Below are 16,693 nucleotides of genomic sequence, written 5' to 3'. Positions count from 1 at the left end.
AGGTATCTTATATTATTAGATACATTATTATAAAACATACTTTAGTTAAGGAGTTATTGATACTTCGAGTGCAAAATGATGATATAAAACCTTGATAAAAATGCACTTTTAAGTACTAATCATAAGCCTTCTCCACATTGTGATCGCTATCTTTTCATACCCCAAATATAACTATGTGGAAATTTGGATGCTCAGCCTATATAGCTTTAAATAAAAAAGATTTCTTCCTAATATTTAGAGGAAGACCCCCACGCTGCAAAAAGATAGGAATGCCCATATAGCTTTAAATCTAAAAGGTTTTTTTCCTAATATTCAGAGAAAGACCCCCATGCTATAAAAAGATAGGATTATGATATGAGCACAGCCTACGCCAATTCTCAACAAATGCTTTCTAGAAAAATAAATGCCAGGTAGGAGTTGCTAGCGCTCTGTCTAGCCTTTTATCTAAGCATTCAATTTCATTTGTTTGGCTCTATTAGGTGAAGAAATGTCAAATAGATCCCAAATTAAGGAGGTTATAGTTAACCATCATATTAGTAGCGGTGAAGGCTCTATAAGCATTGAATGAATGTCTTATGTTATCTGAAAGAAAAGCAATCTCGTTAAAGTCCGCACTAAAAAGCCAAGCCTCTTTTAATCTTGTACTCATCAAGACTAAGTGACCCTAGAGCAAAGAATGAAAGCTAGGGATTAGGGAGGCTTAGGGAGGCATAAACATCAATGAAAAACCAGGATTGATTACTAGAATGTGGTTTTAGTGTAACACATTGAGTTATGATGTCTATAATTAAAACCCTAAAATTACCACCTATAGATAAAAACCATATCCCCCTCAAATGTCCTAAGCTTTAAATATAGTTGCAAGTGAATAACCAAAATGTGCCCAAGACTTAACCGATTTGGAAAACAGGGAATAGGTTTCTAAGAGTACAAACAAGATTGATAAATTTTTTTGGATAAGTTCTTTGCAATGATATCTACTCATAATATTTGTAGCACCCCTCATTTTTTAGAATAAAATTGACATATCTTAGAAAAAAATCATTAAAATAATTAATGGATTTGGCCACCCACTCATCAATTAGTTATCAAATCAATAGTTTTTAATTTTGGCCTATAAAAGGAGGCATTTTATGAAGGGTTAACACCTAGGATACACAAATGGTTGAATTAATATGCAATGAAACTTTTAAAGATAAAAACCTTGATAAAGTAATGGAGTATTTAAACTTGTTAGCTGAAAATACTTAAAATTGGGACGCTGTGGGTACTTATAAGGCACCGAGTAAAACTGAACCTCATACATTTAGTGGAGGTATGTACAACCTTAGAGAAGATCATGCCCTCCAAGCCAGCCATCACTATGATGGCTGAAAAAATAGGGCAACTTTGTTTTTACTAGAATAAACCTAATTTTTAAGTCATTTTAACCTAAAAAAACCCTATCAATACCCATAAATCAATCTATCAACTCCAAATATCCAAAAAGATCCAAAAATCCAAAATCAAACTAGGTTATATTTATATTCCTTTACTTGGATATGTTTTTAGGTAACATTAAAACCATTATCAAATCACTCTCATATCATGAAATCTTTAAAAAATATATATATATATTTTTGTGTTCGAAAATGGTTTAAACAATGACTTTCTTTCTTATTACTAGAATCTGATGACCTTTCTCTATCTTTTTAGCTAAGGGCAAAAAAAATAATATAAATAAACTCTTGTATCAAAATTCATTTTTTTAAAATTCAAAGGGACCTAAATTGTATAACTTGTGTTATTTTTAAAGCTTAAAGACCTAAGTGTATTTTCATGAAATCTCTAGCACGTCACTCATATTTGATATCTTTTTCATATTGATCCCTCTTATTCCAATTCCACTCTTATCTAAGAAATCAAAAGTAATTGAATAATGCTAGCTACAATTAAAAACCCACACCTTTTAATCAATTACAGTCAATTATAATTAAATCATCAAAAATTAAAATTTATAAACCAAAATAAATTATTAAAAATTACATAGTAGGTCCATGATGTTTTGTTAGAGTGTGAAAAGTGCCAATTATAATTAAAAAGAAACACCTTTTAGTTTATATATATATATATATATATATATATAGTTACCAAAAAAACTAATAGAGGTGGGAAAAGCATATAGACACAAGTCACCGTGGATAACAATTGTATTTTGTTTAAAAATTTAATGAGGGCAACAGAGGTAATTTGCCTTATGTTATACATTTAAATTACAACATTACCCATTACTTCTTTTTTTGTTTTTCCCCTTATAATTAAGGTTATTTTTGTATTTTTTTTTTTGTTATGTATGCATAATAAGATAACCATCTTACTCTTAGAAGCCTAAAAAACAAACAAACAAATGAAGCACCGTATTGTTATTTTCTATTTAGTTGTATTGTAAAACAACTTTTGTGCCCTCGATGTCAATAAATTTAACTCTAAGATTAAAGTGTATTCCTGCCATTTTGTTGATAGTTTTTTTTTTTTATATATATAATTAATGATTAGGTGTTGAGTTATTTAAATATTTTTCAAAAAGAAAAAAAAAAGAAGCAAAGCAAACGTGTGTTGGATGCATGTCAGTCACTTTGTCATGTTTGATGGTGTGTGCGACTGATTAAAACGATAAAAAAAGCCATTTCAGGGTGACATTAACTTCATCATGGTGTTTCCTCCCTGGATGTTTGGTGTGTGCACCAATAGGATCTTTGGTTTGTCACTGGCAAACATTTCTTCTTTTTTTCCCTTTCTTTTCTTAGTGTTTGTGCCTTCTGACTTGATTTTCTAAGTCATCCCTTAAACTTTCATTTTATTTTAATTTATTCCTTTTGCTTTTGGTTCTATTTTTTTTTTTTAAAAAAATAAGTCATTAGATTAGTTTTTTATTTCAATTTCATCCTTATTGAATTTCTTGCTTTGTCAAATTTGGTCTTTGATGTTTTAGTTGATATTCTTTGCGGTCTAAGATAATTTTTAGAATTTCATGTTATTTCTTTTTATGATCCCACCCTCTTGAATTTGTTTTCTAATATATTTAATCTTTATTTTTTTATTTTTTTTGAAAAATTTTTAAATTTAGAAATTTTTTATCCGATTTAATTCTTTAAAAATTGAGTTATTATAATTTCATAACTAAACCAAGAGTTAGCTCAGTCACCTTAAGTTTTTTTTTTGTTATTTTTAAATTTATTTTTTAAATTTTATTATTTAATATTGAGTTAATTGAGAATTATATTTCATAATTTATTTCAGTTTGCTTTTTATAAAGTTATTCCAACCTTATGATTTAGATTAAGATTTTGGTTGGTTAACTCAAGTTGATTCAAGTGGTTTTTTTGTCTTTTTTAATTTTAATTTTTTATAATTTAATTCTTCAACATTGAGTTTGTTGAGAATTGAATTTTATAATTTGTTTCAATTTTATTTCTATACTGTTATCTTGGTTTCATGATGAAAGTTTGACAGATTAACCCGAGTTGACTTGATTTTTTTAATTGAATTTTATTTTTAATTTCATTCTTCAATGAAAATTAAATTTAATATTTTTTTATTTACTTTCTATAGGGTTATCAGGGTCTTATGACTTAAATTAAAAATTTAACGAGTTAACTTAAGTTGATCTGAATAAATCTAAATAAATCCAATATATTATTATCTCAATATTTAAAAAAGATATTGTTTTGAATTTTTTAATTAAATTATATTTTTATTAGTCATTTAAGTTATCTTTGAACCTGTAAAGTTAACTATAACATATTAAATTACCTTTATTTAATTTAATTTTTTTTAAAAACATATTAACAATAGTTAAATATTTTTTTAATATTCAATAAAAATTCATCTACATCTAGATAATGTAATACATATTTTTTAAATATAAAGTTTTTAATATTCAATAAAAATTCATCTACACCTAGATAATTTGGGTTTTAGTAGCAGTTGGATGGGCTGGTTAAGCAGTGTCTCAGGACTTTTAGGGCCTCTCTTGTCATTGCATTGCAAAGTGCAAACAAACCTTGGCTCACCCGCCCCCGAAGACATGCTTGTGATTTCTGAGTAGCCCACGTCTGGACTCTTGGATACTGTAGCGCGCACATCGCAGAGAGAGGGAGGGGAGAAAGAGGGAGAGCTCCGCTTATTGGTGCCTGAACCTGTACGCCATCGAATATTTTGATTTTTACAGCTCTGGTAAGTATTCTCTCTCCATGTCTATATGCTCTGGCCAGGCATTTTCTTTTAAGATTCACGCACCAATTTCCACTTTCCGGTTTTAGGGCTTGTTCTTCTTTTATCAAATGATTTAGAAATTCGAAGGAGAGAGAATTCATTCCTTAACTGCATAATAAAGGTTTCCATTTCTGCATTTCTATTAAATCTAACTAATACTAAGCAAAGAGGAATGGATTTTGTTTTACAGATTATTAATAATATTGCATGTATGTTGAAATTTGATTGCTGTTAATTCAACCAAAATGAGCAATAGCTCTCGGGAGGATTCTCCAGACTGGCTCCGTTCTTTCCAGGTCTGTTATTTCCCCTTTTTCTTTTATTTTAATGCTTACTATCCGGGGTACTGGCTAATTAAGGCATTGCTTGGCAGGCCCCAGCTCTGACATTGTCATCTGACTCAGCGTCATCGCCTAAGGCCAGTCCTTATAGGGATGATACGGTTCATTCTCAATCGTCAAAGGAAGGCAACGATCTTGTTGGTCCAACTACTGCTGATGCTCCATCCAATAAGATTTCCAAACCAAAAGGGGGAGCTAAGAAGAAGAAAAGAAAAGGTGAAACAAGATTTTTTTCTTCGCTATTTGTATTGGTCAAATGGTATTGGTTTGTGCTTGTATGGTAGCTACATTACCACTATTTGCAAGCCTTGTCTATGGTGGATTTTTACCCCCCTTTTTTTTTTTGGAAAAATAAGATTCATTTAGTCTTGGTTTTCAATACTTGTTTTTCTGAAAATGATTCAGGGGATGGGGGTGATGGACAAGATGTTGAGGATGGCACATTTGCGAATCACACAAAAGAACCTCATGTAAGAACATTTATACCAACACTTCTTTTGTGTTCAGATGAGTTTAGTGCCACTAGTTCATGATTGATTGGTACAGTAAGGTATGAAGTATAAACAATAGTCTGTTTTGGGAGTTGATGGAGTTTGTGGGAGAGTTTTGTCCAAGGCTGAATATCAAAATAGACATGTTGCTTCTGCTGGCTATACATGGCTCCTATAGTGAAGGAATACTATTGTTTAATAGGTTATATGCTAATGAAGACTATTGTGTATTGTCAAAAGTTGATGTTTGATAATGCTGTGGCTGATTTCAAAGAGCAAACAGAGGGAAGTTTATCTTTAATCCTCTGCTAAAAGCTGTAAGTGTTTCTAAGAGTGACATCCTTCTTGGTATCATAGGTGAAGGAATCCAATTGTTGGCATGCCACCTCCCCTGCACTTAATTGTCCTCTTCCGTGCATGTTCTGGTGTAGCGAACTTAGATGTTAATATCTAATTTCTAACCATTCCTTGCTCTAACAAGATATGGTATACTGTCAACTAGTTTTAGATTTTCTTTCTTCAACTATTGGTGTGGAATGTTTCTTTACCAGGAAGGTCTAGGATGGTTACTGGTTTTGAATGTTTAGTTCTGAGATGTGTAGCTTGCTATTTATATGGTTGATGTTGATGACAAGTACAATGATGCTAACAGGCATCAAACCATTCAGTTTGGGCATTATCATCGGACTCTGAGTCTTGTCCTGATAATAGCCCTGCAAGGGATTCCAGAAAAAATAAAATTGAAGAGAGCAGAAACAATGAGGATCTTGTTCTTATGCACAGCAGAGAAGTGTCTCCTGTAAAAAAGGCCTCAAAAAGTAAATCTCCGAAGAAACTTTCAAAAGCAGAGGGTCGCACTCCAAAGAATGGGAAGAATGGAAATGACAACTTGCAAAGCAAAGGTACAAGTAGAAGATGGAAATTGTGGTGAATTTTATATTTTTCCAAATTTCACTCAAAGACCTCTCTCTCATATTCTTAAAATGTTCTTAATTGAAGTTACAGGAAACTATGGGGATGCGGAAATCACTGAGGAAGACACATCTGAGAAGCATATGAATGCTCATGTAAGAATTATGTGTAGCAACTATTCTCTTTTCCACTTTCCCATGTTTCACCCAATTAACATAGCAAGATAAGCATGCAGGTGTCTACATCAAGGTTACCATTGGTACTCTCTGAGAAAGTCCAGCGCTCTAAGGTAGGAATCCTATTGGTCTTAAAAAAACACCTCTTGCTTCCTCTGCTTTAATTATAAATATCATTTAACTTTCTAACTCCATGGTGCTGTCTTGGATGCTATTAATAGACATATTTCTCTTATATTGTTAGGTTTTTTGTCTCAATATTTTATAGAAGTTCAAATAATAATTCTACAGGGAAGAGAGAAGGCCAGTTCTGGGAAGAAGCAAACTAATCACTGCTGGCTGCTTATGTTTGTATTGCTTAGTTGTTTGGTCCCTTGATGACTTCTTTAGAGATTGTTTTCTGCTCCATGTACCCCCCTGCTCGATAATGGGTTTGCTTCTGATTTGATGGTTCTCTGGCTCTTGCCACATAATATGTATATAAAGAAATGATAGATGACTTTATACATGCATCCACATGCACATCAGTTATTAACTAAAAGCTTTATGATGCAGGCACTTGTTGAGTGTGAAGGTGAATCCATAGATCTAAGCGGCGATATGGGGGCTGTTGGGCGGGTAGTGGTTCCAGATACCCCATCTGGGAATTCTGAAATGTACCTAGACTTAAAAGGTGTCTTTTGTTTTGTTATACGTTCTTCATTTGGTATAATTTCAAATACTCCCCATCTAATATAGCCAGAAGAAAGCCCAACCATTTCTTGTGGCAGATAAAAATTTATGCATTAATTTTTCAGTAATGAAAGGTCTTTTTTCCTTCAGAATCATCATGGATGATTTTACAGATTCTGTGCATGCAACACAATTCACAGCAATCATGTTAATGTTGCTATAACTAAACTTTATTAGAAATTAGCTCGAGCAATCTGTGGAAAGTGTCCCAACAAAAAGTTTGCTGTTTTACTTCCCCAACATTTTACTTTACCATGACCTAGTTCTTTATGTGTTTTTCTCTTCATTGGTGGCTAGCTTTTGATATCCACCTCAAAAACCTTGTCCTTGTCTGTTTTGTCATGGATGCCTCCATAGGGAGCTTGCTTCTGATTTACTTAACTTTGTTGTTTCAGGCACAATATACAGAACAACAATAGTTCCTTCCAGAACCTTTTGCATTGTATGTCATGGATCTCTGCTTGAAATTTTTTATTCACGTATTTGACACCCCCTGTAGTTTCCCTTTCTCACCCCAACACTCAGTCTCATGATTTCCATGGGTTCTGCTGTACTTTTTTACTTTTAAAAGGCATGATTGCATGATGTAACATGTTTCTCTTTTGGTTCAGGTTAGCTTTGGTCAATCAGAGGCAAAGGTGTGCCTAATTCCCTCTTCCTATTACTCATTCTATGCAGCTCAGATAATGTTTTATTATTTTTGATCTTGTGCTTGATCAGATAGAGGCTATTATGAATGACTTCATTCAGCTAAAAACACAGTCTAATGTTTACGAAGCTGAAACTATGGTTGAAGGTTAGGGTTTTTTTCAATTGTTTCTTTATTGTAAATACTTTATCGAGAAATATCCCTTTGAATAAAAGAACTCACCTTCGTAGTTCGCTAAAAATGACCTGTATGAGTAGGAACGCTTGAGGGTTTTTCTTTCGATTCTGAAGATGAGACTGACAAGATAACAAAGGCTACTGCACTTCAAACTGATCAGAATGAGGGTTTTGAAGAACCAGCCAATGGAAAAACTAAGAGAAAACCTGTGAAATCATCTGTATGTTTTAAATCTTCAAGTACTTCAAAGTCTTTACTCTTTCATGAACTGCTAGAAACCATGCTTTTGCTTAGCTTTACAATATATTCCATTTATGCTTATTTATGCGAGTTTGGATGCAGGGAGTGGCTCGAAAGAAAGGTAAAACTGCAGTAGGAAAGCCGCAGCCAGTAAAGAAAGTAAGAAAGAAGACCCAAGTATCGAAGAAAGCCAAGACTAAAAAATAAGAGACTTGCGTGCAATATTTTTATCATATATATTGCATAAACCATGAACAATGACCATATATAACCTAGCTGATTAAGGTTGGTATAGAAATTACCATTAGATTAGGTTTTTTTTACTTGCTGGAATTTAATCAATGTAGCTTATGAATCTTATTTTGGAAGAAGGTTATTTTACATTTGTTTATGTTTTTCATACCAAGACATGGTCCAATTTGCTGTTTCTACAATAGGAACACTAATAAACTATTTCAACTTCATTCTGGCAAAAGGATTCATTTCCAGGAGAATTGAAATAGCACTTGGTGCTCTTCTGCAATAGTCCAACTCTCCGTGCAGGATTTGTGAGGTTCTTCACCATTCCGAACGATGCAAGGTGTTCAGTGGAGTTGCTTTACTCTAGCAAGGCAGATTAAGATTCCATCTATGTTCATTAGGTTAAATAGAGGATGAAGAGAAGGAACAGCAATGGAAGAGGTCGGAGAAAGTTTGAGGAGGAAACCAGCTTCATTGTCTCCCCATTACTGGGCTTGGGAATCACAGAAGCTGTGTCTGCCCCATCAGGCGTCTCGATCCTGTGCCAGAGATTCATTCTTTATTTTAATACTACTTACGCTTATCTGAAACGAAATGATAAAAAACAGGCAGAAAAAATCAATAACAAGGGAAAGGAAGCAATACCGGTTGGCAGTGGGGCAGAAGATGATGGCGTAATCAGAAGCCTTGCATGTGAAAGTGCTGGTGCCATCATCAAAAGCGTAGCTATAAGCCCTTGGACATGCTCGTTTGAAAATGGTTGAATAAAAGGATGGTCGGCATGTGGTTGGGTTGGCAAACTCCCCGCCGCAACAGTACTGGTCCAGTCCAAAGGCCTCACAAGCACTTTTACAAGCAACCACACCTCCTCCTCCACCATCGTCGCCTACCACCTGAAGTTCCTTTGGGCAACCTATTTGAAATTATAGATACGAAAAGTTGAAGCGATGAGGTCAATGTCTTGCCGAGGAGCCCAAAATCTTAGTTGGAAGGTGGAAAACCTTACCCATGTTGACATCTGAAACGCAGCCAGTGACATTACATGCACCGTGGATTCCAACGGGTGCGGCAACAAGAGGCAAATTGTAGCCGTCGACGAGGCTGACGTCATAGTAATCTTTGACATTGCCTGTGCCAAGGGTTATCTCAAAGAGCGACGCTGGTGGAGTAGCACCATTGCCTACGCATTCCAGCCTACCCCCGCAATCCCCAGTTTGACAGGAGCCATTTCCAGAGCCGTCAAATGTGCATCCTGTCCTTGCCCATATCCGACCTGACCACCCTGGGACACTTGAAATGCTCACACTTTGACCAGAATCCAAGCGGAATCCAGTAGTTGCAAGTTGCGGGTTGCCTGCGCCTGCTAGGGTACCGGGCCATATGGTATAAGGGCAATCGTTTGTTATTGTAAAAATGCACGAGTAGGAAAGAGGGATTAGGAAAGAAGTGAGAATTAGACGGAAAAGTGGTAACGTAAAGGGCGTCATGAGAAGTCTGGTGGATGCTTCTTGTAGCTTTGTAAAATGTAGCCTCAGGAGAGACGGATAGCAGTGGGTAGGGTAGCATTTTGAGGGCCGTCTCCTAGATAATGTAGGGGAAGAATCTAGGTTGGAGATGATTGCGCGCTATGGAAAATCCAAACCTGAAAGGTTACGTTGCTTTGCTGAACACTGAGCCGCAATATCACTTTTCTGGGTTTAGTATTTCTTTCATCCTATTCCTAATGGCCACATGTTGAAGCGATTCCTTCCTTCCTTTTGCATTGGCACAGCATTTATATATTACAGACAGATGATGCAAAGTCATGCTCCTGTCCCCCCTCTTTCTCCCCTCAAAGAAAGAAAAGGTTCCGAGCTGCTTCTCTCTTAAAATGAAAGAAACATATAAAAATTAACAGGTTGAAATGACATCAATATCATAAAAGTGTGGGATTTGCCTTCAAATCATCGCCATCACAGTCTACGCCCACAGGTTTTGGGGGCATGTGACTTCGTTAAGCGCATTTCATTGTGCAATCAATGCGGATTACCCTTCACCTTTTTCTCCTATTTTTTCCTGTTTTATTGGATCAATCCTTCTGAAGTTTAATACTAAAACCATCCTGTTCATCACTGAAAAAGACTTTCAGCCTGTGAAGCATAGCACAGCAGATGGTGATAAGAAAACAGGCACCATCATCTTGTTTATACTTGATCAAAGGGCGAATGGACACCACAAATTACAACCAAGAAGCCGAGAAACGTTTAAATTGTAAACGACGAGGGAGAAGCATTATTTCTTACTTTTTATTAGAATATGACGAGGATACAAGTGCTAATGCATGTATCCAAAATAAACCCCAACAAACTAAATCTACTCCCACATTAAATCCACAGGGATCAAATTTTCGCTGTTTGGATAAATGCTGGAGAACAGGGAAGTTTTAGACCAGAAAGGGGAGGCTATGAGCCAGAATTTATAACAGCGTACTTATTCAGGAGCTTCAGAACAGGTCAGATACAAAACTTAACTCCCTCTTACACCAATAGCAACCGAGATAGGCGTAGCGCTGTGTGGACTCTATTGATTCCAAAGGCTGAAGACGAGCTTTGCTTGGCCTTAACAGATTCCAGAGGTTGAAGCCAGCAATTCTGACAACTTATATGTAGCTGCTCTGCTCTTCAAGGCTTCAAGCTCGCCATAAAAATAAGGAAATTCCTTTTGCCTCTGCAATTCACAATGCAATAGTAATTCCATCAATCAGGTTCCATCTGCCACATTCATACACAAAGCAGGTATGTAAGGTAGGTAATCAACTGAAACAGACAATAAGGCAGGCTCTAAAAAAAACATAAATACGACAGCCCAACATCATTTGATAAGCAGGAAATTAGATCTTGAAATACCTGCATCATAAAGCAGAGACAATGGCAAGTTAAAAAATAAACCAGCAGTCAAGATTAGTCTGGAATTCAGACCTTCAACAACATAGAAGTGAACTGCAGGTAAATGCACTATCTTCTCAATCCATCAGCAGCAGTTCCATGCCACATCAATCACTACAGCAAGAAAGGAGAAACTCCTGTAAAAGATAAAATAAACTCTTTGAACTTTACATTATCAACAAAATTCTCAAAAACAATAATTCATTAATGATAACAGAGAAGTATATTTAACGTCTCCTGGATTGTATACACTCCAATCCCTGCAAAATTAGAAGTTACTTAAGGAAACCATACATCAAATCTAATTAGGAAAGCAAGACTGAGTAAACAACAACAAATAAAAGCAAGGAATCAACGCAATATTGGTCTTCAACCTGCAATAAACCAGACAAAATAAAGCATAGCAGCAGGTAAGTTTGAGCACAGAACAATGCAGAAAAGCCCTGATAAAAACTATGCTGCATAACCAGCAGCACCCAAATACAACCACCACCGAAAACATGAAGGGCAAAAAATAGCAGATAAATCTTTTTCATAAACTTACACACACAGATTTATGAAGGTTAGTACACTCAACACAAACGTAATGAAGTCAGCTAGTATTAAACGTATCTCAACGAATTTGTGTTTCTAAAACTTAAAAGGCACAAAATAAGCACATCCACAAAAAGCAGATCAAAACACGGTAGACACAAAATAATTGCATTAAGAAGTAAATCAAATCGCTAAAAGTTGATAACACCCTATAGATATAAAAGTCTTGCAAAAGACCTGAAAGCACCAGAAGTTAGTTTGAATTCAAAAGGAATAGGAGAGCTTGAATGAAAATGAACTAAACTCTAGCTTCATAAGTGAGTGAATGGAGCAAGTTCAAGATCTCCTATCGAAAGTCAAGCTATGCTATTGGAACCGCTACATTGCATTACATATGAAAAATAAATATTAAGTTCCTCCATAGAGGGGGACACTTATGGTCCACCATTGTAGTACCCATATTGAGTTCAAAGACATCCGTATCCATTCCGAGAAACATTAAAAGGAGAAACTTCAAATAAACGTCACGAATAAAAAGAGAAAGGGTTATTTCAGCTATACGATAGATTATATCTAGCTCATATCCATGCCATCTCCAACTTGGCTGCAGATTGGACTGACAGCAGAGAAAGATCTCTCGAAAGGAGAAGGATGAAACTGTGCATCACGCCTGCGCTTGAAAGAACAGCTATCAGTGGGAGCACTGCTATTCTCAGCATCGAGCTTCCTGCGAACTCCTCTGACAGCCTGGTCCTCAGCTGGGGAAAGGGGGAAAATCCGGCCGCTTGCGCAACAAAGGGAGGAATGGTTGTCATACAAAATTCTCTGGTTACAGTTCTTGTCACAGATGTGAGTGAGACCAGTGAGGCTGCAGCGGTACATGTTGGCAAGGACATGTTCATTCTGACACTTGCAGTCACATTTGTGGACAGGAATTGGGCCATCGAGGCCAAGAATAGTGGAGAGATAAACAACATTGGCAGGAGCAGACAGGATGGATTTACCAAAGACATCCATTGGCAGCTTCAAAGAAATCTGCAAAGCCACCAGAAGAATGGGGTCAAGCTCATCCGAGACGAAACTCAAGTATTGCTCGAAAGAAGAGGTTCTCCCTTTTGTTTTCTTGTCCAAATTCCCACCTTTTTATTCAGTAATGTAATGTAAAGGAAAGGAAATCTACTGTGTCTTCGATGAAACGAAAAGAAGGGAAAAGGAAAGACGATTCCGACAAGAATTCAAATTCCAACAATCATATCCATAGTTATAACAGACACTGATTAGGGTGTCTGTCAGGAGTCCAAGGCTATTATAATATTATATAATGAGTGATTCATGTTCCAAGGATTCTAAAAAGAAATTCTTCTAAGAAAAGAGAAAAAGAACAGATCTGAGCTCCAAAACTAAGATTAAAAAAAAAGAAAGAAAAATGACGTAATAAAAAGGGGCAGTGATTGAGAATCAATATACAGTAGAAAGAAAGGAAAGGGCAAATGACCTGACCTGATCTGAACTGATCTGGTGATGTGAAGAGGAGGAGGAGCCAAAGGTAATGAGAAAAGATAATGATCGATCGAACGGCCGACGATGCCACTACACCTCACCTGCCAAACAAATCTAACCTGTACCCAACACACACACACACACACACTCTCTCTCACCACACAGACAGACTTGACGAATTCTTCTCGTCTCTCCCTGTTAATAATGAGGGTGAGGAGCACAGAAGTCGGGGATGAGGATTATTTATAGAAATTTTATGCATAACAAGAGATGCTCCCCCCCACCCCCCCTCCAATTCCATTCCTGATGAGTGTTGACTTGACCCTCCATCTCCTCTCCACATACATGCATGCATGCAAACAAACATAAATTTATCATAACATCTACGGAGACTTATTAGTTCATTAATTTAAACTTGACTTTGAAGATCCGGAGTTGGATATCCTAATCCTATGCTTACAATTAATAATACACCGTACCAATAATTATAAATAGTTTTAAATCAGTTGAGATGTTAATTAAAATTGGATTTCCTCACAACATAACGGTAAATATATATATCCTCATTTAATATACTAAGAAATCTCAGATATGGTGATTAAAATAATAATAGAGCGTGTAATATAATTTTGTCTCTTAATTAATTAACTTGTCACGTGTCTATCTGCTTTGCCTGTCTCTATCCCCCCACTTTATGTCTTCCTCCCGCTTCGCTTTCAAGTCTGAACATGTCACATAGCAGCTCAATTTTCCCACCTCATGTGATGTCTATTGAAAAAAAACAGAGAGAGAGAGAATAATGAAACGGGGTGTCATATTGGCTTTCATTTAATTTATCCGCACTTAACATGTACGCTCGTGTCCGTGTACAATAAGGAAGCCCAAGCCCAGCCCATTTATCTCATCTTTTGTATCCGTAACCAGATGGACCCAGCCCTCTTGTTTTGTTTTTCACGTGTCTTTATTTTTTGTTTTCTACGCATTTGAGCACAGGCTTAACTTTATTCGGTGATGGATGCCAGCTCGGCTGTGTAATTTGATCTGAAGCTCTAATCTTGACGTGATTAATAGTTAATCTGGTTGCTGCCGATGGCTAATGCTTGTCATATGCAGAACGGCTTTCATTTAAAATGAACGACCTGCCCTTGTATTACCTTGTTTTGATGAGATCGATAGGTTTGTTAACTAATTGATAATGTATCATTTCATGATCTATTCACAAGTCCGTGGAGGTTTATTCCCATGCATAAAATTTCTAGCTGTTTATTAAGGGGTTTCAGATGTCTCTGAAAATCCGAGTTAATTAAGAATGAGATTTATATATTAATAATCTGTTAATTTCTTGATTCTAGTAATTTAATTTATTCTTGGGTATTTATTGATATTTGTAAAAGACTTTCTTTTATAAATTTTAGGGCTTTTCAAAATTTAAATAAATATTTTTTTGAAAAAATTAAAAGAATCTCTGAAAGTGAATATGATATATGCATAAAATTTCTAGCTGTTTATTAAGGGGTTTCAGATGTCTCTGAAAATCCGAGTTAATTAAGAATGAGATTTATATATTAATAATCGGTTAATTTCTTGATTCTAGTAACTTAATTTATTCTTGGATATTGGGTATTTACTGATATTTATAAAAGGCTTTCTTTTATAAATTTTAGGGCTTTTAAATATTTAAATAAATATTTTTTTGAAAAAATTAAAAGAATCTCTGAAAGTGAATATGATATGAAAAATGAACATTGAAGATTCTTTCTTTTAAGCTCCTTGCCCTTTAATCCATGTGAAGACTAAAAGATTATAAATCTGATAATTTACTCAACCTTGAGCTCGGTATTTAATTTATTACCCATCCTCTAGTTGTTTTAAATAAGAATCTAAACCCTAAAACAAAAACAAAAACAAAAGATGGTGATGCTGTACGGTCTTATAGGTCTTGACATTGCATCTATGATAGCAGTGTTTATGTTGAAAGTGTTCAGACTTTAAAGTGGCAACTAGTTCTTGGAGTGGGTCTTTAATACTTGATTTATTTAACAAATCAAATATCTGATTGAATGTCTCTGTTTAGCCTCGAAAGGATAACAATCGACTTCTCCTCTCATAACCTTAGATTTTATTCTCCTTTAAATGGTCCAACATTACAAGATTCTTTCTTTTTATATTAAAAATAAGGTTGCTTTATGAGTGATTTTATATGCTTAGTTTTTTTTTTTTTTTTTGGTTGCTTTATGAGTGATTTTATATGCTTAATTTTTTTTTTCTTTTTTAAGTTCTTTTCTTGTAATGTATTTTATCCCGATCCTTTTTTTTTAGATGAGCAACATTGGTATTTTTCATTTAATTTTTTAAATAATTACAAAAAAAAGGAAACCTCTTTTCACTTTCCTGCTATAATTTAACTTCATATAAACATTAACACTTACCATTCTAAGAAACAATTCAATAAAAATATATAATTATTTATAAATTTATTATTATATTCATTTTAATAACTAAAAAGCTCTTAAAATATTAAAATAGAAAAATTATCATTCATAATTTAAAATAAAAGCTGTCCAATAAGCACAAAATGAAAACAAATTAATATCATAATCCCAAAGCACCAATAATAACCCTTAATATTAGCGGTACAAATCATGATCCCTACGACCAGTGAAAACAAATTTTAAATTTATTTTATATAAAATTATAATGAATTATATATATTCAATATATTATCATTTTAATATTTTAAAAAATTAATATTATTTTAAATTATTTTAATTAAACTATGTGTTTTTTTATTAAATATACAAGTTGTTTTTTAAATTTATACGCATATTGCTTATTATTTATAATAATACTTTAATATCTTTTTTAATGTTTTTTAAAAATTAACCAAATTCCTGTATTTGTTGTAACTCATTATCATACTTCAAAGCAGAATTTTAAAACTAACCGGTTTAAGACCTGAATTTTAAGTTTTGATTAGGTCACTGGATCAACATGGTCAAATTTTATTTTTTAAAATTAAAATAACATTGTTTTAACAAAAAAAAAAAAATACAAAAATCAACAAGTTTGCAACTTTAAAATAACATTGTTTTAACAAAAAAAAATACAAAAATCAACAAGTTTACAACCGGTTCATGAGAAGATCTTACTAGATCAATCGAGTCGCCAAGTCCAGATCAGTCGGATCACACCGGGTTTTTTTTTTGTTTTTTTTAAACCCGACCCGATTTCAAACCTGAATCCTCTAGATCCGAAGTCAATCCATCAAGTTGAACTGGGTTTCAAAACTATTCTTCCCAGATCAGTCGGATCACACCGGGTTTTTTCTTTTTTATTTTTTTTAAACCCGACCCGATTTCAACCCTGAATCTTCTAGATCTGAAGTCAATCCATCAAGTTGAACCGGGTTTCAAAACTATTCTTTAAAGAAGCATATTCTCTGTTTCTGGCAAACTCCATGCCTTAGCGTTTCTAGTAGAAGTCCAGATGCATCCAATTTTGTAAAAATAAGATAAACCGCATA

At 34.5% G+C, this 16,693-nt stretch overlaps 3 protein-coding genes across 7 annotated transcripts; 1 reads left to right on the top strand and 2 right to left on the bottom strand.

The window, feature by feature from the left end:
- The first annotated feature begins 4,049 nt into the window (after nt 1–4,049).
- On the top strand, nt 4,050–8,378 carry BIN4 (double-stranded DNA binding protein). Of its 2 annotated transcripts, none has more exons than XM_011007082.1 (13): nt 4,050–4,215; nt 4,445–4,550; nt 4,628–4,811; nt 5,001–5,065; nt 5,739–5,988; nt 6,092–6,153; nt 6,234–6,287; nt 6,730–6,847; nt 7,302–7,348; nt 7,518–7,544; nt 7,627–7,702; nt 7,813–7,952; nt 8,075–8,378. In XM_011007082.1, exons 2-13 carry the CDS (start codon nt 4,500–4,502, stop codon nt 8,177–8,179), a joined length of 1,179 nt encoding a protein of 392 aa, XP_011005384.1. In that variant the 5' UTR covers nt 4,050–4,215; nt 4,445–4,499; the 3' UTR covers nt 8,180–8,378. The 2 variants fall into 2 exon arrangements, with proteins under 2 accessions (XP_011005384.1, XP_011005383.1); XM_011007081.1 differs by having other exon boundaries at nt 4,051–4,215; nt 6,086–6,153.
- LOC105111654 (Pathogenesis-related thaumatin superfamily protein) lies at nt 8,306–9,806 on the bottom strand. The gene is made up of 3 exons (XM_011007083.1): nt 9,219–9,806; nt 8,858–9,125; nt 8,306–8,751 (listed from the first exon to the last, which is right to left on the bottom strand). The coding sequence occupies exons 1-3, from the start codon at nt 9,697–9,699 to the stop codon at nt 8,610–8,612; spliced, it is 891 nt and encodes a 296-aa protein (XP_011005385.1). The 5' UTR covers nt 9,700–9,806; the 3' UTR covers nt 8,306–8,609.
- A 671-nt stretch (nt 9,807–10,477) lies between these two features.
- Nucleotides 10,478–13,448, bottom strand: LOC105111652 (uncharacterized). Of its 4 annotated transcripts, none has more exons than XM_011007080.1 (3): nt 13,164–13,448; nt 11,170–12,708; nt 10,478–10,962 (listed from the first exon to the last, which is right to left on the bottom strand). In XM_011007080.1, the coding sequence occupies exon 2, from the start codon at nt 12,685–12,687 to the stop codon at nt 12,244–12,246; it is 444 nt and encodes a 147-aa protein (XP_011005382.1). In that variant the 5' UTR covers nt 12,688–12,708; nt 13,164–13,448; the 3' UTR covers nt 10,478–10,962; nt 11,170–12,243. The 4 variants fall into 4 exon arrangements, with proteins under 4 accessions (XP_011005382.1, XP_011005381.1, XP_011005380.1 ...); XM_011007079.1 differs by having other exon boundaries at nt 11,170–12,705; nt 13,166–13,448; XM_011007078.1 differs by having other exon boundaries at nt 11,098–12,705; nt 13,171–13,442.
- Nucleotides 13,449–16,693: the final 3,245 nt, after the last annotated feature.

This window comes from Populus euphratica, unplaced genomic scaffold (genome assembly GCF_000495115.2).
Source record: "Populus euphratica unplaced genomic scaffold, PopEup_1.0 scaffold464.1, whole genome shotgun sequence".
Lineage (NCBI taxonomy): Eukaryota > Viridiplantae > Streptophyta > Magnoliopsida > Malpighiales > Salicaceae > Populus > Populus euphratica.
The sequence above is the reverse complement of the archived record's forward strand: the minus strand, read 5'-3'. Positions and strand labels throughout refer to the sequence as shown.